The 25,068-nt window shown below is 39.4% G+C and overlaps 1 protein-coding gene across 7 annotated transcripts in view; it reads right to left on the bottom strand.

Moving 5' to 3' along the window:
• LOC104601656 (transducin family protein / WD-40 repeat family protein) overlaps nucleotides 1-25,068 on the bottom strand; it is an 87,325-nt gene that overhangs the window by 9,697 nt on the left and 52,560 nt on the right. For all 7 annotated transcript variants that reach the window (XR_016079498.1, XR_016079500.1, XR_016079501.1 and 4 more), the window contains exons 8-15: nucleotides 22,846-22,928; nucleotides 21,343-21,415; nucleotides 4,847-4,912; nucleotides 4,144-4,186; nucleotides 2,045-2,184; nucleotides 1,521-1,733; nucleotides 776-860; nucleotides 353-647 (exon numbers count right to left, since the gene is read on the bottom strand). Coding sequence is in view for 2 of the 7 variants with exons in the window: in XM_010265094.3 (XP_010263396.1) it covers nucleotides 353-647; nucleotides 776-860; nucleotides 1,521-1,733; nucleotides 2,045-2,184; nucleotides 4,144-4,186; nucleotides 4,847-4,912; nucleotides 21,343-21,415; nucleotides 22,846-22,928 (998 nt within the window). In the remaining 5 variants the exon portion in view is untranslated. The remainder of the gene's footprint in view (nucleotides 1-352; nucleotides 648-775; nucleotides 861-1,520; nucleotides 1,734-2,044; nucleotides 2,185-4,143; nucleotides 4,187-4,846; nucleotides 4,913-21,342; nucleotides 21,416-22,845; nucleotides 22,929-25,068) is intronic.

Here is a 25,068-nt window from a genome sequence, read left to right as displayed (position 1 = left end):
TTAGAAAAGAACATAATATACACAAACATACATGAACAAACAATAATCATGGTACCAAGCAATGATAGGTTATAATGTTACAAACTGGAGATTAAATCGTACCTTCAGTCCTCCTAACCAGGGTGTACAGTCACAAGGTGTAAGGTTTATTTTCTTAACAATGCAAGGTATAGATTAGCTTCAACAGGTAAACAAAAATGGGCTATTGCCATCCAGTTCTGTGATCATAGTTCGAATTATTTGTTCACCATGAGTTGGGAGAACGAAATCTCAGTGTAGTAAATCATCAAACTAGGTGCAAAATGACATACAAAAAAGAAAAGAACAGAAGGAATCTCAATTATATACTTACCAGAGGTATACTCCATTTTGATCAACATGAGAAGTGGCCAAAACATCCATATTGGGTGAAAGAGACAATGCTGTGATAGACACATCAACTTGTATAGCATCTATCTGTCTTGCCAAGATTACATCCCAGATTCTAAGAGTCCCATCCATACTAGATGACAAAATCCATTTTCCATCCTCACTGAAACACAAGTCTGTAATACGATCTGAATGACCTTCAAACTTACGAACCATCCTTAGGGCAACGATATCAAACAAACGGATAATCATATCATTTGATACGGTTGCCAAAAGCCCTGAAATCATGTTGTTTATGTTCTGTTCAAAAATTGCTCCACATAACGTAAAACGAAATATAAAATACCAGAATACAGACAAACTAACTAATAAATAAATAATGAAAAAGCACAGAAAATTACAGTACCATTGTGACGGTGATAAACGAACTTGACCACATGGCAACCAACTTCCAATTTAGATTTCAGTTCACAATTTTTGAAATCCCATACCTGCACAAGGACTCAAAATATAGTGGAAACAGTGAACTTAGTTTTAGTGGGCCAATTAACACACAGAGGAAAGGAAAGAAAACTGGAGGTAAATCCCTCAAAATGTTAAAGCAAAAAATCATTTTCTTCTCTGTTTTTCAAGAATTTATACAAGTCATCAATTATAAGGGCAACTATTTATGTCATACTGATTCATGCACATTCGAGAATTTTGCATGGACTCGTGACTCGTCAAAATGGACTACTGTTCATATTGGCAAGAGTTAAATTTTGAAAAACCAACAATTCTTCAAGGACAATTCCCTCTATGGTTTTCCTTTTCTTGGGTAACAAATTAGAAATGTACCAAGGAAAAGAAGAATTCGGTACAAATGCTAAGTGACTTTGTGGTACCAAACAAAACAATAACCCAAAAAAAAAATACAATTATATACCGACTCCAATACCACAAGCAGCTCAAAATCATCATCAAAAAAAATTATGTTTACACATTATTTTTATTTGCTTGAATACTTTTCTGGGGAATTATGCTTCTGTCCCTTAAATGGTATTTACTACAGCTACAATGTAATGGGCACAACTAGAAACATGCTCAGGCACTGGTTTTTTAAGCTAAACTAATGAAAAATATGAGAATGCCATGACATATGGAATAAGTACCTTCATATCTCCATGATATCCTGCACTAATCATGAAAGTATTTGTACTATCACAAGCAACACCCACCACTTCCCCATCATGTGCACAGCTTCTTCTTTCAGACAGGTCTACATAACTGCCTCGCCTTAATCCTGATTGGAGATTAAATCGCTCAATCCAACCACTCTCTGTTCCAAGAACAGCATAATTGCCACATGCACTGATTGAACATGCCTGACACATGAACAATAAGGTATCAACTTTGTTTCAAATCTGTGCTGCCAAAATCATTTGCAAGTGTGCACAAGCAATTTTCTATGGAGAAGCAGCCATTGTATGTCTATTTAAAAACTGTCTAAATAAAAGGAAGCATGATGGAAAAAAGTACAATTTTTTTGAAACAGCAAACACAAAAACTTTATTAATTACTTAAATTAAAAAAAAAAAAACAGTTACAACAAGAGGTTGTGAAAACTGAGATACCCATTACAGCAAACACCTCATCACCCTGTTATAATTGCGCCCAACACATTTAGAAAGCATACCTTAACAGGTGTTTGATTCTCCGGGCATGGTATCAAAATATGCTTGCCAATGACAAAATTCTGAAGTCTCCAGACATATGCCTGTGAAGTATCCATATGACATGTAACCACGTTGCACCAATCTCGCTCACGGATTTCAGCTGAAATACATTTTGGCAGAGTTTAAAGACAAAATCAGGTCATCTTTTGGATTATTGAGAGAGGTTTCTATAAGCCAATGACTTCCATTTTCACACTATTTTAATAACTAGAAAAATATTACACTAGCCTAATAAACAGTTCATTCAATTTACATTTGATTCCATATGGATCATACCACTACTAGATTCCTTTTGGCATAATAACCCTAAATCCTAACGTTTATATAGGTATTATTAACTATCCCCCTTTTAATTACTTTCTTCTATTGCACATTATGATTTCATTCCCTGGATACCCGCATAGTTTAGTGGGTTCATCATCAATGTTTTAAAATGCAGAGGCATGACACTACCTAAGCCTCCCGAACACAAGGAGGCGTAAGCCTACTTAAGAGGAGGAGGATGAGGAGGAAGAGGGAGGAGGATCTCATTTTTCTTTATTTTTAATATTTTATATTAAGAAGAATGAAGATATATAGCACTAATTAAAGGGGGGCGGGGGGGGGGGGGGGCGAAGCCCCCCAACCGAAGGGGTCCAAGGGCTTAGTCCCAGGTCCACTTTCTTTCCCCTTATCTTTTCTTTCCTTCCCATTCCTTTTCTTTTCTTTCTTTTTCTCTTTTTTTCCTTCTCTTTATTTTTCTTTCCTTCCCTTCCCTTTCTTTTCCTTTCCTTTTTCTTTCTTTTTGTTTTTTCTATCTTTTTACATAAGGTGTACATGAGGCACGTACGAGGCATACACCTCAGAGGTGTCAATGCCTCCGGCATACACCTCAGGGCGTTTTGGGGGCACCTCCCATGCCTTTTAAAACACTGTTCATCATAAAGATATCCTATTCTTTCCTACATAATGTTGTAATACAATTAATTGAGAGCATCAAAGCAAAACGTAGTCTGAAAGCAGAAGCAGCAGGAAATGAATTTGAAGTTAAAGTTTAATCAACACAGTTCTAGCAGTATATTTCTGCTTAAGTTTAAAGTAAACAGATAACTGCACCAGGATTATCAGATAAATATATTTCTGCTGCATTGACAAAATTTAGGATGAAAACTACTTGGACTTGGAACCCAACGATTACAACTGGATGCAAGCTTTTCCATTAGCCTTTAGGGGGTCACTTTTGTTTCTTGATAGAATTTTTTGGTTTCTCACCAGTAAAGGAGTGAAATGGGGGAAAATGAGTCTTAAAGAATACCACCTGCACAGGGGAGTATCCAAGTATTGATAGAGCACAGGGACTTTTGTTAGACATGTAATAAGGGGTACTTCTGCGGTTCTGCCTTTTCTGTTAACCTGAATTTATCTGGACATGTATGAAGGTGGTTAGGTATTTCCACCCTCATTATTTGATTCTACAAAAGATGAATGATTGTGAGGGCTCTCTTCCACATTTTCTCACTAATAATGCGTTTTGTCTTTTATGTGGCCTTAATTTTCTGGACATGTATGAGGGTAGTTCTGTCTTTCCACTCTCGTTATTAGTCTCCTTAAGTCCTTATAAAATAATCAATTGTAAGGGAGAGTGCAATTTTTCTCTCCCACAGTTCTCTCTCTTCTGACTTGATATCAGAGCATATACCATAGGTTCTTCAAGGGATCATTTTCTTTCTACTGCTGCTCATGGAGCTACTGATAATTTGATACTTAGCTGCACCTTGTAGATGATTTGGTTTTACAAGAACAAAGTGTAAAAGCTAAAATGGATATTTCAACAGTTTATATTCAAACAAGGGGGAAAATGGTGAGCATGATATCTTATAACTGACAGTTAAGAAGAACTACTTTTCAATGATTCCACTTACAAATTAAAAATATACTTGCAAATACAAGGCCAATGTTAGGTTCATGGATTTTTATCTTTTAGTGTGTAGCCTCTATCTATAATGCCTTCTGTCAATCACCATTACATATAAAAACAAAAAGCAAATAGAAAAGAGCAGCTAAGAGAAGGAAACTATACCAAAATCAAATGCAATAACAGGCTTCAATTTTATCTCGTCCTCCTGAAAAAAGAATCCACAAGGAAATAAATCTGCAAGTTAATAACAAGACTAATGGGAAAGTTGGTAAAGTCTAGAAGTAGGTGACAAATAGAGAGAGAGAGAGAGAGAGAGAGAGTTCAGCAACAGATCATTCAACAAGATATTCATTGCGGTTGTTGGATGAATTTTCGTGCTTTTGCTAACCAAAGAAAAACAGCAGAATAGAAGATAGACATGAGTGTTGTTGTTGCTGTCACTTTTCTATTTTTAAAAATTAATATGAAATTCATTTTCTTCTATTTTCTTCCTACGTGTAGCCCATGGGTCCTTTGACAAAAGATTATTGAAACAAACATATAAAAGTCCATCATTCACTCTATTCTAAATGGCAAGAAAAATAAACTTTTGGTTGAGAAAAAAGTCTTCAAATAGGTTGTTATGATCATCCATGCAAACCGCACTGGTGAAGGAGACTTCAATGCAAATCAAATGGAAAGTGCCAGCAACAGCTAGAATGAATTCTGATTATCCAGAACAAGTGCTGTGTCATAAAGTGATTGAAGGGTTTGGTGCCATATTTTCCAACTTGTAAATTACACCATATACAGAACTAATCAAAATATACAAGCACAAGGAGAACAAGAGAAGATGTGTAAAACACATACTTAGCTACTGCCATACCTTCACCTTGAGTTTCTTTGCTCTCTTAGATACATGACGCTGAGAAAGCTCTCTACTTTGTTGATCCTGACAACCCAAAATTTGACTAGAATGTTAAAGAAGTTGAAAAAAAGGTGCATATCACCAATAATCCAAAACCAAAAGAAAAATGGCATTGCATTTAAAAGGAAAAGAGGTAAAACATAAGACAACAGGCAAAGTATAATCCACAGAAGAGCAAATTCCAGCCATACTTATGTCTATGTTCTCTCTTTTCTTGATGATGTTTCAAAAAGAACAAAGTAATCAACGAAGTGCCATGTTATGGTCTAGGATGTTAACCATGCCTCGAGAAACAAGGTAGCTCTATCAAGCAAATAAATTCTAGCAAAAATACCAACCTTCAAATATTTTGTCCCTATTTGGAATTTCAACACATCAACATCTCTAGCATTTGCAGCATAGTTTTTAAGGCACCAAGGTGAGGCTAGGCGATAGGGGGGCATCTCGTCACCTAGATCCCTGACACAAGTCAGCGATTGAACGGCCTAGATCCAACTGTTCTCTGGGAGGGTCCCCATCGGCTTCCAACTACAAACCATGTGTGGTGGGAGAAGGCAGTTCCCCTAGTCCCCGGAGGGAGAGAGTACCTCTGGTGATACTAGATCTACCACTGGCCTTTTCTCCTCTGATTTTTTTTTTATTACTGAAACCACCAACTCCCCTATATCATGGCCTTTCAACTTCATCGAAACCCAAACATCTTCAGCCTCTACCATCTCAGCCGGTGTTGTTGCACCCCCTCTAAACTATGGGCCTAGTTCCGACTAGAGAGCCACCGTCCAAATATCATCTCCATCGACTATGTTCACCAATGAGGGAGGTGGGCCTTGTCAACAAACTTTTACTATTATCCACTCCATTATCTTTTTGGCGGAGACAAAGTTATCCAACTTTTGGAAGCCTTCACAGAGGTCTCCTATTCTTCACCAGGTTTTTTTGACCAAGGATACAAGGGGAGACCCAAGATTCTAACCCAGAAAGAGGTGAGTTCGTTGTTCCCAAAATGCCAACTGCCTTGCTTGGGATCCCAAGGTTTCAGGTGGAGTTCCCCAAACAAGTTTTGAGCACTAGTTTTCCAGATACGTAGGGCCTCCAATTCAAAAGGAAGAATACATAAAAAATTATTGTTGGAGAATTACCTTACCTTCACTCCGAAAGGAACGTTCCAATTTCTACATGCTCAACGCCAAATAGCCTCCACCGAGAAGCTTTTGGTAACAGAACCAACCAAGTATTTTTGAGGTAGTCCAATCGTTGTTAGACAGCTTCTCCCTCCAACCCAATGTAGAAACAACTTGGACCGACTTTGATGGAAGCTGCTACTTTCGTCCAAGTATTCTTACGAGTTGCTTCTACATATGGGGTAGCATTTTATGGAGCATGCCCAAAAAGCGACCTCTTGAAACTCCACCTCCTCTCCTGCATCCAACCCTCTCAAGGGAGGTGCCTGCTTGGGAGCTCGGGCCTCCTCTAGAGGAAAGGGGTAGTTGGCATCACTAATTTATAAATTGTTTTGTATGCTTTTGTTGTTAGATTTAAACAGTTTTTTTCTTTATTTATGATGTTACAATGCTATCAGCTTAGACTGCTGTCAGCATGTTCTTTTCTTTTGTATTAGGGTGAGCCCCAGGGGCCTAATTGCAATTTCTTATATTTGTTATAAATTGTTAGAATGCTAGAATGATGTCTCTTTGTATGAGTTTAAGTTATCCTGTAACTGGGCCTGTGTTAATGGGCCTAAGCCTGTTTAATGTTTTAAGTAAACTGGGTGTCCCATGACTAATCAGGGGCATTCCAGTAATTACTTGTATCTTGTACTACATTCAAATATAAATAATAGCATGGTCGACTGGCTAGTACAGTTCTACATTCCAGCATCTCTTCTTCTTCTCCTCTTCTCTGCTACTTCGGCTACAGTAGTTCAGCTTTCATAAATTATAACACATTTTAAATAAAAGTGAAGCTGGTAACCGCCAGCTCTAAGATTTTTGACTCTCACATCTTTTCTCTTCTCCTTCTCCTCCTCTCCTCTCTTCTCTCTCTTCTCTCTTCTTCCTGTTTTCTTGTATGTTTACATGGTATCAAAGCGACACTCTGGGCAATAGAAATTGTGGTTTTCTCGCTGAGAAGTATTTCCTCAACCCAGGCGCCAATTTTCTTGGACTGTGAAGACAAAAATACTCAATCGGACTAATCAAAAATATCTCTTGTCACTTCTTCTGGTCTCTTCCTTGGTCGTAGCACCAAGGTAACCCTATTTGGTGGAGGCTGATGCTATGAAGCTTCCTTGGCTCCATCAACTGATGCTGTGAAGACCTAAACTTTCTTTTTTTGACCTTCGGCTGAGGCTGTGAAGGCCTGGCACCTCCGATTGATGGTGTGAAGACATAAACTTCCTTTTTTGACCTTCGGCTAATGCTGTGAAGACCTAGTTACGTCTTTTTTGCACCTTTGTACAGGTGCTGTACAAGGGTGTGTGTTCCCCGTTGTCCAGGTATGTGCTAGAATTGGTGTGTGAAGTGTGGAGTAGAGCAGTATTCTTCTTCTTCCTGGACTATTTAGGTGCTGCAATAGTGTGTGCACGTTTTCAGAAGTAGTGTGTGGAGTTTTGTGCCTTTTTTTTATGTGACTATTAGAAGTAGTACTGGTGTGAGGACTGGTCTTGTGCACTTGCAGTTTTTTGTTTGTGGCTTGTAGACCTGCCATTGAAAATGGCGAATAATGATTCTGCACCATACGCAGTTACTTCGACCCGTGGTACAGTAGGTATGGGGACTAAAAGCATGATGTTTCCTATGACGATCACTCCTTTAAATGGTCTGAACTACCTGGAGTGGGCTAAAGGTGTCAAACTTTATGTAACAGCAAGGGGGAAAGCTGGTTACATAAATGGAAGAGTTAAAGAACCCAAGAGTGGGACTGCTGAACATGACCGGCGGGACAAAGAAAACAGTATGGTGATGTCTTGGCTCCTTGCATCCATGGAATCTGATGTGAAAAAGAATTTTATGTGGGCAGATACTGCAAATGAGATATGGGAACAGACCAAAACCACCTATTCTGAGCAAAGGAAATTTGCTAAGATCTACCAGTTACAAGCTGAATCCTCAAATTATAAACAGAGAAACCGCAGCTTATCGGCTTATTATTCAGCTCCTGCCTCAGTTTGGAAGGAATTGGACCACTATCGGGCTATAGAATGGAAACATGAGGATAATGCTAGCGCCTATAAGAAGCTGGTTTCTCAGCAGCGGGTTTTCGCCATCTTGTTGGGACTAAACCCCATATATGAACCCCTTAGAGTTCAGATTTTAAGAAGTAAAGAGTTGCCTTCAGTCCAATAGGTGTATGCCCTTGTTCAGTCTAGGGAAAGTAGACAAAGTGTGATGGTTACAACTAAGGGGTGCAACAGGTAGCATTAGCTGCAATGGGTGGAAATAACATGGGAAAGAAAATTGGTTCCAAGAAAGAACCAAAGTGGGCTGTAAAGAACCAAGAACAGGGTAAGGTATAGAGTCAAAAGAGGCCAAATACAACCCACAACGCAGCAATTATGGTAACCCAAGAAGCTCAGTCTGTGGGGGTGCCAACTGATACTACTCGAGAACACTTCATTGGTTTTGACCCCAAGGAAAACATTATGAACTCCTTCTGTAGTCACTTGGAATCATATGGTAGGGCCTTGCGCCAAATGGACAGATCAAACACTAGTAACCCTTCTACTTCATTTGCGTCTACATCAGACAATGCAACTTTTGCCTTCCATGTCTCCACAGCCACCAATTCCCCTTGGATCATTGACTCGGGGGCTTCTAATCACATGACCGGTAAGCCAAAACTATTTAGTTCTTATAACCTTTTGTCAAGAAGGGATAAGGTGAGACTTGCAGATGGATCTTTTTCTTCCATTGCAAGTCAAGGATCAATATCCCTTCCCCAAGGACTTAACCTGAATAATGTTTTGCATGTCCCTCAGCTTCCTATCAACCTTCTTTCTATTAGTAGTATCACAAACTCATTAAATTGCAGTGTAACCTTTTTTCCTGATTCATGTATTTTTCAAGACCTAACTTCTAGGAGGACGATTGGTAGAGGAAGCTTAGTGATGGTCTCTACACTCTTAACCGCAAAACTGGTTTCTCGATGTCATCTTCAGAGTCTCATAGTCGGTCAAATAAGGGTAAAATTGTTGTGGCATAACCGGTTAGGTCATGTGTCTTTTGAAATGATAAAGTCTTTGTTTCCGTTTTTATTTAAGTCCTGTTCAGTGTCAGATTTCCATTGTCAAACATGTCAATTGAACAAGCAATGTAGAACAATATTTTCTTCAAGTAATAAAAGATCAAGTTTCCCTTTCCATATTGTGTATTATGATGTGTGGGGGCCTACTACCATAACTTCAAAGGACAGGTATAAGTACTTTATCACATTGATTGATAATTTCTCCTGTTATACATGGATTTTTCCCATGCGTAGCAAAGACGAAGTCCCAATGATCGTAAAGATTTCCAAAGGATGGTGTTTACATAGTTCCATGTGGAAGTTCAAAATTTTCAATCCAATAATGTGAAGGAATATTTCCATGGTGTGCTAAATGAGTTCTTTGCTTCCCATGGATCGATTCATAGAAGCTCATGTGCAAGAACACCACAACAAAATGGTGTTGTAGAAAGAAAGAACAAACACCTCCTTGAGGTAGCCCGAGGGATGATGTTACATATGAATGTTCCCAAACAATTTTGGGTTGATGCAGTGATTTGAAAGGTGCACCTAGGCACACAGGCGAGGCGCATTTCAAGGTATGCACCTCGCCTAAGTCCTAAGCGCAGGCCTTTCAAAAGGCGCCTTGTTTGGGCTTGCCTCGAGGGGCGTGGCACAAAGGCAATTAAAACTATAAAATCATTATTTTTTATGTGAAAACTAAGAATTTAAGACCTAATGTGGACTTGTTTGGGCTTGCCTCGAGGGGCGTGGCACAAAGGCGGCTCGTAGAATCAGGAATGTAATATGCTTTACATTACATTAGCTATGTGAAGTACTGAAATTGAGTGAAAAAAGAGATTAGAGGTTTTACATGCTTAAAAATGTTTTATATGTTTGATTTTAGTTTTAAATTCTCATTTGAATATGCTTTACAACTTATGTTATGTATTTTAATTTTAGATAATAGGTTTTTTAAAACATTATTTTAAAATTTAACTTTATATTTTCTAGTAGTATTATGTTTAATATTTTTTTGACTTTTTTGAAGTTTTTAGCTTTTTTTTTTGAATTTTCCGACATTTTTTTTTATTTTTTTTTTTGTATTTTTGCGCCTTGCTTAAAAAAGGCGCACGCCTCACCTTGCGCCTTGCGCCTCAAGCGCAAATTGACCCCTTGCACCTTTTTTTGCGCCTTGCGCTTTTAAAACATTGGATTGATGTTGTACTTGTTACTGCTTGTGTCATAAACTGCATGCCCTCTAGAGTGTTAAACTACAAGGCCCCTCATTATTTATTGTTTCCTCAGTCTCCCCATTTTTTCCATTCCCATGAGGGTGTTTGGTTGTCGTGCTTTTGTCCATGACTTGTCCCCGTCCTGTGGTAAGTTGGATCATCGATCTACTCCATGTGTTTTTCTGGGGTATCCCTCCTCGCAAAAGGGTTACCGACGCTTTGATCCCGTTGGCCAAAAGTCCTTTGTCTCCATGGATGTCTCCTTTTCTGAGTCTAAACCATTTTTTCTTGCCTCTCCTCAGGGGGAGAGTAATGTGGAAGAGGAGACGCAGGCTTAGGTTTGTCAAGTCTCCCTTCCTTCTATTCCGGATCTCGCTCCTTTTCGTGTCTTCCAACGTCAACGCCGTAGAGATCAGCAATGTGACAAAGAGGTGGAGCCACCAAAAACATAACAACCAACACTGTCTGATTCCCAGGAGGTAAGTCCAACACCTGTTGATTGATCCCATAGCCCCTGTCAGGTCATGCATTACCAAACATCCCATTACCCAATACGTGTCCTATGACCGCATTTCCCCCTTTCACCATGCCTTCTTATCTGCAATTGATAGTATTCCCATACCCAAAAACGTGGCAGAAGCTTCAGAACACCCTAAATGGATAGATGCTATGAAGGAGGAGATCTCCACAAGAATCAAACATGGGAGTTGGTGGATCTTCCAACAAGGAAAGACCCAATGGGGTGTAAGTGGGTGTTTACAGTGAAACGCAAGGCAGATGGGACAGTTGAAAGGTACAAAGCAAGGTCAGTAGCTAAAGGATACACCCAAGTTTATGGTGTTGACTATGATGAGATATTTGCCCCAGTAGCCAAGATGAATTCAATACGAGTTCTTCTATCATTGGCTACAAACCTTGATTGGAAATTGCATCAACTGGATATTAAGAACGCCATTTTAATGGTGATCAGAAGGAGGAGGTGTATAAGGAAGTGAAAGGTGTGCAAACTAAGAAAATCTCTCTATAGTCTAAAACAATCTCCTCAATTGTGGTGCAGTAAATTTCATATGGCAATTCAACAAGTGTTTTTTTTTAATCAATAACAATTTCATTAAACTTCATTAAAACAACATAAGGATAATTACAACAAGGAAGACAAACACTCTTATCTTCCAAATACAGCTTAATCCCTCAAGAAAAGAAAAGGAAAGGAAAGGAAGGAACAGTTAAATTAAAACTTGGCCCAAAACATTGAGTCCCTTTCTACTCCTTGGTTAGCTAATCCATCAACTACAGAATTAGCTGATCTTTTAACCCAACTCATCTTAACTTCCATCTCCCACACCATCCACTTAAATTTCCTCCTCCCATTGCTATAATTCCATAAGCCACTGTTGTCTTTGTTCAACCACCCTATCACCACCTCCGAGTCCCCTTCAATTATGAGTTTTATAATATTCATCTCCTTAGCTTTCTGGACTCCTTCCATAACTGCTAAGATCTCAGCTCTAAGGGAGTCACCCACACTAATTGGGCCTGAGAACAAGGCAAAAATGATCCCATTCTCATCCCTAAAAACACCCCCAATCCTTGATTGTCCAGGATTCCCCCTACTACTCCCATCAAAGTTTAATTTTAAGAATCCAGCAGGTGGGGGGTCCAAGACACACTCATTACTGATTTGGTCTGTGTACAATTTGCAATCTCACCCCACTTCCTCAAGCATATCATCCACTGTGTAATCTGTGAATAGCTCTAAGGATTTCAACCACTGTACAACCCTTATATGTAGACCTGGCAAAAAGTTGACCCAACCCGCGAACCCGACCCAATCCAACCCGAAAAAATAGGGTTAGGGTCTCATGTTTAGCTACCTGAATGTGAAAAAGACCTGACCTGACCCAACCCAAAAAAAAACTGGGTTGGGTTGGGTCAACCCACTGACCCGATTGTCAAGTCTAAATAGGACTATTTATCCATTGTTATAAGTTTTAACTCTTTAATTTTTTCTATTCAATCGTTACTCTTTAAATTATTAAATGTTCAAGTTTTTCTATTTTATATTTGGAATTTTAAGGTTAATTCCTTTAATTTTGGCATTTTCGTGTAGTTTTTCTTTATTTTTTTAAATTTCAATTATTTTTTGGGATGACCCAAACTGACCCATAGGTCAACCCTAACCCAAACATTTAGGGCTAGGGTCTAGCATTTGATAATCCTACCCGAAATTCAACCCGACCTAAAATCAACCTGAAGCGCCTTGACCCAACCCGAACCCGACCCACCCAACCCAATTACAGGTCTACTTATATGGATTATAGCCCTCAGTACTTCAGCCCCTCTCTCAACTTTTGAGAAGATCCTGGAATTTCTTTCTTCCCATAATGACCAACATACTGCAACCCTTAGTCCTCTCCACACAATCCTTCCCCTTTTCATACGCCACTTGAAAAAAGGAGAGAAGAGACTCTGCATGTCTGATGGAGGGTTCCAAATACACCCAAATAGAGAAAAAGCTCACTCCCAAATTGACTTTGCAAATTGGCAAGACAACAGTAAGTGAAAACCAATCTCCCCATCCGCTTTGCAAAGAACACACCAATGAGGTGACAAGCAAGTATTGGGTCTCTTCTTTTGGAGCAGATCACCAATGTTGAATCTTTCTAGATAGGCTTCCCAACAAAAACTACTAACCCTAGGAGGAATTGGTTGGCACCAAACCTCATTAACAAGGAAAGGGGAGGTTGTAGGACTGGTAGACTGGCTTAAAACATTGAAGAATGAAGCACGAGAAAAAGAGACAGTGGGGGTAGGGGTCCAAATTCTAGAGTCCACCTTAGAGGGGTCCAAGAAAACATTATCAAGAAGTTCAAGAAGTTCGAGGTCTAAGTCCCTCACATCCCTTCTCAAACCCAAGTTCCACCCAAGCCCAGAACAGAAAGAGGAAGGGGTGATGAAAGAAGAAACTGGCTCATTTTTTAAATCAGAAAGAGCATACTAAGAAGGAAACTAGTCCTTTAGAGGAGCATTCCCCACCCAAGTTTGTTCCCAAAATTTTATGGAGTTACCTAGATTCAAATCATACCTGACAAGAGGGGAGAATACTAGTAGCAATTCATGAATGGCTTTCCAAGGTGAAGTGCTTGTGGTCCTAGCTCTGATTCCAGCATCCCATCCATTTTGCTCCAGCCCATGTATGCCTGCCACTATTCTAGCCCATAGCTTCTCTTGCTCCAAAGGGAGCCTCCACAACCACTTCCCCAAAAGAGCCATATTCCTTTTTCTAATGTTCCCAAGCCCCAAACCACCTAGTTTCTTCTTGCATTGGGACAGTACTTGGCAGCTGAAGAATGGTCGTAGTGATTGCTTCAGTACTTGGCTGCTGTAACTCTCTAATAGATGAGAGAATCTCGGATCCATCATTGGAAGCACTGTTATAACCCATGCCTGAGAGAATGAAAATAGGGTAAACACCCAAACTGACTGAGAAAGAATGAAAATAGAGTAAAGAAAGAAAAAAAACAACTTTCTTAAGCTTGAATTAATAAAATAATCTTCTTTTTCCCCTCCGTAAAGCAGCTAATAATGTTCTTATATAGGTGTTCTGTTTAGGTTGGCAGCCAATAAAAACCCTAAAATTACAAAAACACCCCTGCCCCAAAATAATAAGAAAACCCAAAAATAACTTTATCTAATAGCTATATACCCTATAAGACTCTTCGTAAGAGTAATATTTCACTAGAAATCATTAAGTGACTGAGAAACAACCTAGGAAATCATCAAAACAAAAAAATATATATATATATATATATAGCAAAATTCAAGGCTTCAACCTCACGACTGCTTCACTTTCTTGTTCCTTTTAGATTTTTAATGTGTTTCTTCATAAATAAGTGCAGCAGCCTCAACATAAATTCACTTTATGTTAGAAACTTTCAAAACATAGTATTTTATTAGTAAAAAGGCCACTACCCAATTTGGGGTCTTGGAAGGAATAGACTGGATACAAATCTAACACTCAGCACTCATAATGAGGGGAGTTTGGAGGCAACTAGGGTGTTGTGAGCAATGCAGGATGGTTGCAGGGTTCCGGATCTTTCAGATGCTGCAAGGATTGAAGAGTGGAAAAGAGAAAGAAGAGGAGATGGGAGGAAAAGGAAGAAGGTACAAGGGAAGGGAGTGTTAAAAGGAGGAGCTAGGGAGCAGCTGAAAGGGTTGAAGAGGAAAGTCTGGAGTTTGTTTGCGACCAGGAGAATGTTGGTAAAGTGGAAGAGAGTAGTGCAGCAGGAAACTAAGAAGAGTTTTCAAAAGCTGAAGTGGTTGTTGGCAGGTTAGGAGTCGATCTGGGTTGGAAAAGGAGGGTGATTTCAGATGGCTTCATGGGTGAGCTGGAAGTGCCAAAGAAAGCCTGAGCTGCAAATAATTTCCAAATAGTGCATGTTACAAATTCAAGATTGAACGGGGGGATGGTTGGGGCTGGTCTAACAAACAAAATCAAAGAAGTCTACAAGAAAAGGGAAGAAAAAGGACAAAAGAGAACGAAATTCAAGGTTCTAACTTCCAATCAAGGACAGTCAAGAGAAGGGGCTCCAAGTTTCAAAGGATGGTTGGGGGGTGTCCCATTCAGTTGGGATTCCTGAGAAAAGAGTATGGCTAATTGTTGGGTCAGAGGGTACTGAAGAGAGGGGAGGTCTGGAAGAAATGAAATTTGATGAGTATGCCAGTCACCAAGGGAGAAAAGGGAGGTTCTGTGGAGATCGAGAGTCTAGCTGTTAGAGATGTCAAAGTTGGCAAGAGTTCAGGTTTGTCATTTTGGGGAGGTGAGAAGTTTTCTAAACGTGCATTTGAAGCTTTCAAAAGGTGTAAGGAGGACATGCTAAAGAAATACATAATAGGGGAAGAAGAAGAGGCATGGAATGAGGAAGAAGATGGTCAAGAAGAAGCCTTTGAAATAAGAGATTAAAGGTGGGGGGGTTCATATTGGGTTTCTTCTGCAGGGTCGGGGTTTCGGATTAGGAGTTTGTTTTTCTGCAGATCTTTGGAGTGTGTGTTTCTCTCTTTATTTTTTCTTTCTTTTGGTCTACTGTAATTGGGCAGTGTTGCTCCAGGTGTTGGCTCAACACCTTCTTCTGATTGTATTCACCTTTTATTTTAATGAATTTTTCTTTTTACTCTTTAAAAACGGAACAGATAGCATCAACACTCTCTTGAAAATGCAAGTCACACCTAAATGCGACATCCAACTCCAATCCAGAAACAAAACAATTGGATAATAGAGATATGAAAGATTTGACAATAGAGTAAAGGGAACCTACGATGTATATGGTTTGGGTCACTGAAAGATACGACATATATTAAAAGCAAGGAGCACAACTAAATTGCAAGGGCATATCAAAAAAACAGGAAAAAATAAATAAATTGCAAGGGCTTCATAGAACCTCAGGTGCAAGGCTCAATGAAAGGTGTGTGCTTGAATAAACTGTTGCACCACTTATGTATAAAAGAAATGGAAAAAAATAAAACTTAACATACAAGAATATGCAGGTCTAAACTCTTAAAAGAATAAAATTGTTCCTAAAAACCTATTAGCTTATTTTCTTACTGCACCATATTTTCTTAGAGAGGTTCGAGATGCTACCTCTCTATAAAAAGCAAAGAAAAATTACAACTGAGCCCAAAACAAATTATCCTAAATCACCCCTTACTTAGACAATGCTCTGCCATCCCGTTTGCTGATCTCCTCACCCATTGTATCCTGAGATTCATGATTCTATTGTCACTTAAACTTCTTCATTTCATTCCTGTAGCACCAGAGTATAGAGTCTGGGTCATTTAGCCACCTCACCGCCACTTTTGAATCCCCTTCTATTACCACATTTGCTAGCTGTAGCTCATTTGCAATCTGCACTACTTGAACTGCTGCAAGCATCTCTGCTTTGAGAGTCACCCAAACCCATGGGGCCTGAGAATAAAGCTACAGTTTGACCTTCTGAATCTCACAATACCCCTCCAATACCTGATGGGCCGGGATTACCTTGACGCTCCCGTCAAAGTACAGTTTCACAAAACCTTCAGTTGGAGGTATCCGATGCATCTCCACACTTTCCTTTCTAGAGGAACTTCTGGCAATTGCTTTCCTGCTCCTCCAAGCATCATCAAAGTAGAAGTGGGAGAAAAATTTCAGAGCCTTTATCCAATGGATCACCCATACCATTACACAATACCTAACAGCTTCTTTGCTCCTCTCTTTTTCTAAAAATATTCTAGCATTTCTCTCTTCCCAAATAGTCCACACAAGGCTGCTCTAACACATGTTCACATTGTCCATCCCCCCTTTTTTGGCAGCATAAACATGGAAGGATTGAAAAGCATGTTGACCTCCGATGGTGAAGTCCACCTACACCCAAACAAAGAGAAAAGCCAAAGCCAAATCTCTGCATCAAAGGGACAAGAGATCGACAAGTGAATAGCAACTCTCAGTATTGGAGTTACATAAGATACACCAGTTAGGAGAGAAACAAGAATTAGGCCTTCTCTTTTGTAACATATCCAAGGTGTTAATCTTCCCACATACTACTTCCTGTAGAGGAGATGGGCCGAATAGCCCATAGACTGTCATTTCATGTTATGATATGTTTCTCTCTGTTATGGGCCTTATTCTGGGCCCATACTCTGTAATGTTCTTTTTTTTTTTTATTATTCTGTTATTGGCCCAGAATAAGGTCCATAACAGAGAGAAACATAACATAACATGAAATGACAGTCTATGGGCCATTCGGCCCATCTCCTCTACACTTCCCAACACAAAGCTCTTACTTTAGGTGGAATGGATCTACACCAGAACTCTTTAAAGGGAAAAGAAGGATGACCCGACGGAATGCAAAGAGTCTTGAACAAAGAAGCACAGGAGAACAGACCCTTGGGGTGGGGAGCCCAAACACGCTTATCAGACTTCTCAAGGTCCAAACTAACATTTTGAGGGATTTGTAACAAATCTGAGCAAGCTGAGATCACACCATCTCTTAGACCTCTGTGGAAACCAAAATCTCAATTGAGGCCCACAGGGAGTATTGATGAACAATAAAATTCGAAACACACTCTTTTTATACAAGGAAACTGAATATAAAAAAAAATACTCTTTCAACAGACAAGATCCGATCCATGTATCCTCCCAAAATTTAACAGAGATCCCAAAGCAAACATCATACCTGATAGACCGACGTAAAAGAGGCAAGGTGCGGTGGATGGATTTCCACGGAGAGGTCAGTGTAGCCCTGTTAGATACTCCTACACCCGAACCATTTCCTAACCTCTCAAGTATGCTAGCAATGACATCATGCCACAACCTCCCATTTAACCAAATGATCTTTCTACCCATCACCCAGATCCCAAAGGAAATCTCTCCTGATTTTTTCAATTTTTTTCGCCTCCCTTTGGGGAATCCTAAAAACTGACAAAATATAAATTGGTAGGTTGGCAAGAGTGGATTTGATCAAAGTAATTCTTCCGCTCAATGATACATAATTTCTCTTCCTAGCATCCAGCTTCTTTGCACACCTTTTGACAACTGGATTCCAGAATCTGCTTTCTCTAGGGTTTGCTCCTAAAGAAAGGCCAAGGTAGGTCAAGGGCCAACTAGCTATGGAGCACTCTAAGATGTTGGCAACAGAGTTTGTTCCCCTTCCTCCAAGTTGATCCCCGCTACACAGCTTTTCTTAAGGTTGAATTTCAGGTTAGAAACAAAACCAAACTTCCTCACCACCTCCTTTAGGTTCCTCGCTACACCTTGCCCCCTCCCCCTTCACAGATAATTGAAAGATAATTTTATCAACGAAAGATGAGAGCTCTTACAAGCAACCCAAAGAGAGGCACGAGGTGTGACCTTCCTTAAAGTACGAAGATTACATCAAAGCACTAGAAGAAGAAAATAACAAAGTAGCCCAGTACAGATGTTCCCTCATAACCCCTTGTTTGACAAGATAATCAGCCAAAGTGTTTGCTGATATGCCCACCCAATCTAAGCTAACATTCATGTTCCTTGTTAACTAGCTAGCTTTCTTTAGGATGTCCTTGTAGCACCAAATGACAAAGTCCGAATCTGTTAACCAACCCACAACAACTTTAGAGTCTCCTCCATTTAGTAAATTCTCCACACCAGATTGATTTGCAATCTGAATACCTTGTAAAGCAGCTAGTAACTCCCCCTCTTATACCCCCTCATAACCCCTTGTTTGACAAGATAAGGACTTGAAAAACAAAAAAGAGACACAAGTAAAGGAACCTTTTGGATGGGGGGCCCAAATCTTCTTGTCTAGATTTACAAGATCCAAGCAGACAGTACCAAGAACAGGAAAGAAATCGGAAACACAGCCAACTTCATCATCCCTTAAACCCCTACGGAAGCCGAAGTTCCAACTTAAGGAAGGAGGTATAATAGAGGGGAGAAAATTAAAAACAATCTCATGCTTAAAAAAAGAGATTGCTTGAAAAGAAGGAAAAAGAATTCTTAGCACAAACACCATACCTGACAAAATTAAGAAATTGAGGAGAGATATTGTGGATTGCTTTCTAGGGAGTGGCCAAGCTATAACGACATGATACACCAACATCCCAACCATTTTCCAAGCAACCTTCAATACTAGCTATCACCTCATGCCACAACCACTCTTTTTCCAAAGACCATCTCCACAACCACTTACCTAGCATAGCTATATTCTTGAGAACCAAATTCCCTATCCCCAAACCACCTTCTTCCTTACTCCTACAGACTATCTCCCACCTTATCAAGTGATCCTTTTTCTCTTCCCCTAGCTCCCAAAGAAGGTTGTAGCCTTGTAGGTCCCAATCCTACGATTAACTGCTTAAACTTTAAACATCATAAGTACAACTTACAATATAGTAAATTGCCTATTCAACATCAAATTCAAAGTTAGTTCATCAAAATCTAGGAACAAGCCAGATAAGGTGCACTAAGTTCAACCTAGGAGCTCCCCATAAAAAATCCTTGCCTATGAGCCTATGTGCACTATCTAGAAAACTGTTTAAAAGAAAAACTAGATTGAGCTGACTGAAGCAATCATGCTCTATAGAATTGTGTTACTTGGATTTACTTTGAAATTTTTTTTTTAAAGAAGTTAACTGATTTCATTAAAGGAAAGAAGGGTACACGAAGGTGTACAAATACAAAACAAGGGCCAGACCCCTGAGAATGTGTAATTCTCATCTGGAACAACAAAATCAATAACAAATCATCTGGAATGACAAAATCATATCAGAATTTGATAAAATAAATACTACCGGAAAAGTACACAAAAAGAAACCTGATGTTCCTTCTACATGTAAACATAAGAGATGTAAAACTAAAAGAAAGCAATTGGTGCACTTTTCTAAACCATAAGCTAAACGATGGGAAGGTAGGTTTCCTATTAGTTTTTCAATATATATTTCTTATAATGGATGGAGAGGGCAGAATGGTGGCACTATATTCTGGTCCCATAAGAGTGGGGAACTCTCTGAGAGCTGAAATTTTGGCTCGCCTACAAGGCCTGAGATTTGCCAAGCAATAGGGATTTCAGAACTTTGAAGAGGAAGGGGATTCTAAACTGTTAATAGGGTGGCTGCAGCAAAATGTATGGGTGTATGGACTTTTAGACAACAAATAAGGGAAATAATTTGCTTGGCAAGGGATGTTGAGTTAATATTCAAATGGGTAAGGAGGTCAGCCAACTCTGTGGCAGATAGTTTGGCAAAGCAGGGAACCTTCAGGGAAATTTTCTTTTGGGCCGAATTGTAATTCTTGATGCTGATTGGGGTCAACACTCAGATTTTGAGTGGTTGATAGTGTATGATGTTTAATTGAGATCTTTAATGAAAGTTACCATTTCCAATCAAATATATATATTCTTATAATCACTACATATGAATCTATAAGATCATACGGAACTCAAAATCAATCATCTGGAATCATAAAATCGTTATGAACACTTATAAAATAAATACTACCAGAAAAAGTAAACAAAAAGAAACCTGATATTCCTTCTACATGTAAAACATAAGAGATGTACAACTAAAACAAAGTAATTGGTAAACATTTCTTTTATCAATAACAACAATTTCATTAACCAATCAATCTGAGCAGTAAGGTACAAGGAAGGGGAGGTAAACTTTCTTAACTCCCTCTACTGAGGCTAGAGCCTCCATAAAAAACTGCAGTTACAACTGAGCCCATGAAATAGATTCCCTAACCACCCCTTGCTTAGTTAACCCATCAGCAAAAGAGTTAGCAGATCTCTTCACCTAGCTGAGTTTGATATCCATGTCCTTAACCATACACCTGTACTTTTTCCTTTCATTGCTGTAAGCCCATAACCCAGCCTTGTATTCTTTCAGCCACCCTACCACCACCTCCGAGTCCCCTTCAATTACAAGTCTTCTAATGTTCATTTCCTTAGCAATTTGGACACCTTCCACAACAGCATAGATTTCTCTCTGAGAGAATCACCCATCCCAATTGAACCTGAGAACAAGGCAGAAACAATCCCATTCACATCCCTAAACACAGCCCCAATTCCTGACAGCCCCGGGTTCCCTCTACTACTACCATCAAAGTTCAGTTTTATAAAACCAGAGGGAAGGGGAATCCAGGACAAACACTGGCCTGTTTTGACCTGGGTACACTTAGTAACTGGTGCACTTTTACAAACTATAAGCTAAAAGATGAAAAGACAGGTTCCTTAGCTTTTCAATATGTAATTCTTATAATCACTATATATGAAACTGTTGGTTTTTTCTCCCCCTACCCCCTCCCTCACACACAAATATAACATACACATACACATGGCATTAGTAGATCTGACCCAGACAGTTAGTTAAACAGGGGATCATGATCCTGTCACTTTTCCAGGTTATCATCTCATTTCCGATAACTACGATAAGAAGCAAAAAAAAATGATAATGCAGTAAGGACATAAACATTTGAAGAAAGCACAACTTAATCTTTCTGCACAAATAATGTCAGACCTGGATAACAGAGAATAGGCGAAAGGCACGGTCCTGACCAGCAGACAAAATGTGTCTTCCATTGGCATAGAACCTGAAAGGATTATAGACAACTTAAGACCAAAGGGAACCTTCAATTCAAGATCTGACATAATAAGCAGGAAAAGAAGGAGAGACTAAATTTTTCATGCAATAAACATATAAAGGTGGCATAACATGCCATAAGGGATAGAGACCTCAAAGTTAATAAATTTAAGTCTTCAATTCACAAATTGTTTACCATGGGCATGACTTGTTGACACTTGACACTGCACACCACTACCACTTGTCAATATAAAGGTTGGAAAACTAAGGGGTATCAACAATTCTTCTCTTTAAGGGTATCAAAGAAACATCCCATTTTTCACAACCATTCAATAGCTTGGGAGGTAAGCTAATGCAATGGCTCATACATAGCTAAGCAAGGGGTATCAAAGATTCAAGCGAACATTTTTTTATCAGCAGATTCAAGGGAACACTTGTTTTGGGCTCAGCTGTAATTTGCACTCTCTTTTATTTTGGAAGAGGTTGCATCTTGCACCTCTTTCCAAGGGATGCTTGTATAATATGTAACTATTGAAGTATATTAATACATGTTATTATTTATCAAAAAAAATGATTAAATTAAACACAACAGTGGTTTTGTCTTTTAAAGCATGTAATGTTTGAATAGTAGTTAGGAGTGTGATCCTTTTTTAAGAAAAGATTACATCCAAATCACTCATCTGGAAAAAAAAGTCCTGAGATTTATATGGACCATTTAAACAGAATAATACAGAAATTGTTTCTTATAAAAAGATAATACAGAAATTAGTTGTCCAGTACTTTGTTAAGAGATTATCAAAGTATATCTGTTCATCAGGAAGTATAAATATAATCAAAATGTAGGAATTGTTGGAAGGGGAATTCTCTCGAATGATTACAATGAAAAAGATATGGACTCTTTTTGCATGTGGAAGTGCCATGAAAAAGATGTGCAACTGTTAGTTCATAGAGCAGCAGAGTTCACTTGGTCATACTCTTTTTGCATTGTTCAGGTGCACCAGATTTGAACACATGGGAATTTTCTCTTTGGCTTCCTTTCTCTGCAGAAAGGATTTATTTTATGTAGTACTATTATTTTTGCAATCTTTAGCACATTCGCATGAGAAAAATAGGAGAATATTTCAAAGGACAAGGAATGGTTACAAAATGTTTAAGGAAAAGGCACATCCTATATTTGAAGATATCAACAAAAATTTGGTGGAATATAGTTCTAGTTTCAATGTTGATTGAGCTTTTATCTTGGTCTTATGGTGGTTTGTTTGGAGTGCCATTGGAGGGGTTGCCACCTGGCTCTTATTACGGACACTCCCTCGCCCCCCCCCCCAAAAAAAAAATAAATAAATAAAAGATGCACCCTATGCCACGACTTATTAAAATACTAAAGAAAATTTCCATGAACAATTTGGAAGGCATAATTAATCTTTCAATGCAAGTTATTACCTTATGCAAAGTGGTGGAGCACTGTGCCCACTTCGGAAGCGCAAAAGCCGAGCATCACCATCACTTGTGTCAAAGATCCACATCTGTTACAATGTTGAAAAATGTTAAAGTCGACTAAAGAGGGGTATTTTGGTATTTTCCCCCAAGTAAGTTGTTAGCTGTATGTCTCCTCATATGCAGGGGCATTTCAGTCTTAGTACTTTATTTTGTCTTGTCACTTGTGTCAAAGATCCACATCTGTTACAATGTTGAAAAATGTTAGAGTCGACTAAAGAGGGGTATTTTGGTATTTTCCCCTAAGTAAGTTGTTAGCTGTATGTCTCCTCATATGCAGGGGCATTTCAGTCTTAGTACTTTTATTTTGTCATGTTTAAGCATATGGTCGACCGGGTTAGATGAATAGTCTTCTCAGCTCGACACTATTCTTCCTCTTCTCCTTCTCTCCTTTCTCTCTCTTTTCTCAGTTCGGCTGAAAAGCACTAAGATGGTATCAGAGCGCCATTGGCAGCAATCAATTACAGCTTCCGCAACTAACATTTCTCAGTTCTTTTTTTCATTTTTTATCTGGTGCAAGAATCTGGGGTTGAAGACTGCGGCACAACCCAGATTCCTGCGGCAACCTCTAGGGCTTCATAGGCTTGGCTTCTGGTGACAAGGAAGAGTACAACAGTCGAGTGAACAGAAAAAAAAAAGGTTTTTTTTGTGTACTGCTATCACCATGCGTGTGACAGCTATGGTGGTCGAGTAGGTGCAGTCGTGGTGGTCTGAACCCTCTAATGAGCAGTTCCAAGAGAGATTCTTTGTGGTTTTAAATCTGCCTGTTAGCAGTACAGTGGTGTTTGAAGTGGCAGAATGTATGCTAGGGCAAGTATGTGGTGATTGCAAGTGTGCTTGTGTGGTAGTTGACGAACAGTAGTGCAGTGGTTGGAACTGTTTTTTTTTTGTGTGTGTGATGGGCAAAACCGACTTTGTAAACTGAAATGGCTTCGATGGATGATGCGAGTGTTGACCAGAAATCGAGTGTCATGATCTCTGATTTTTTAAATGTCCACATACCCTCCATCAAACTTAATAACTATGTCCCGAGGGCCAAGTCAGTGGAGGTGTTTCTGAAGGCTAAGAAGAAAGTGAAAAATGTACGGGAGGAGAAACCTAGTACTAAATCCCCGGGTTTTAGTGATTGGGAGCAAGAGGATGCTCAAATTATGACGTGGTTGTGGAACAGTATGGAGCCTAGAATCAGTTTTAATTTCATGTTTTTAGATACAACAAGGGATATATGGGAACATGCCAAGAAACTCTATTCTGGACAAGACAACACCACAAGGGTTTATCAGCTTTATCAGGAATACTTCAGTTTGTAGCGGAGAAATCTGACTCTTGAAGAATATTATGCCAGTACAAAAAATCTTCGGAATGAACTTAATGTCTATCATCCCTTGACTCCAAACATCAAAGTTCTGCAGTAACAAAGGGAACAACTAGATGTTACTCGATTCTTGGTGGGACTGAAAGCAGAATATGAACCCGTCAGAGCACAGATATTGGGAGGGTTTGCTCTCCCTACTCTAAAAGAAGTGTTTGCCCGTCTCCGTAGTATATCTCTCACCCCCACAGAGTGTAACATACCTTCCGACAGATCAGTACTTGTTGGCAATCAAGGTGGTCCTTATGGGCACAGAGGAGGTGGTCGTATAGTTAAGGGAGTCCGTGGTAACCCTATGGGTGGTCGTGGTAGTGGAGGAGGTCGTAATTCAGGGGGAGGTCGTGGCACTACTAGAAAATGCACACACTGTGGGAGAGAAGGGCACAGTTAACTTCTAATATGATTTGCATGGCCCACCATCAACATGGGCTAATCATGCAGTTGTTGGTGGTAGTGAAGTCAGTGATATTCAACCAGTTGATCCAACACCCTCTACGGTCACAACTACTTCTAGGAAGGAGATGATGAGTATTCCAAGAGAAGAGTATGAGAGATATCTTTAGGCCACCCCACATCAGAATACTGCCACCCTTGCTCATTGAGGTATAGCTTGCCTAGCATCCAAACCTTCACCCTGGATAATTGACTCTGAAGCCTCTGATCACATGATCGGGACTCCATGTGTGTTTTCCTCCCTTTCTCCAACCTCTACATCAAATAATGTTACCCTTGCCAAAGGATCAACTTCCCCCATCTTTGGTGTTGGTAATGTTAACACAGCATCTCTTTCATTGACT

Source organism: Nelumbo nucifera, chromosome 8, assembly GCF_055504915.1.
Source record: "Nelumbo nucifera cultivar China Antique chromosome 8, China Antique-T2T, whole genome shotgun sequence".
In the NCBI taxonomy this organism is placed as follows: Eukaryota; Viridiplantae; Streptophyta; class Magnoliopsida; order Proteales; family Nelumbonaceae; genus Nelumbo; species Nelumbo nucifera.
The sequence above is the reverse complement of the archived record's forward strand: the minus strand, read 5'-3'. Positions and strand labels throughout refer to the sequence as shown.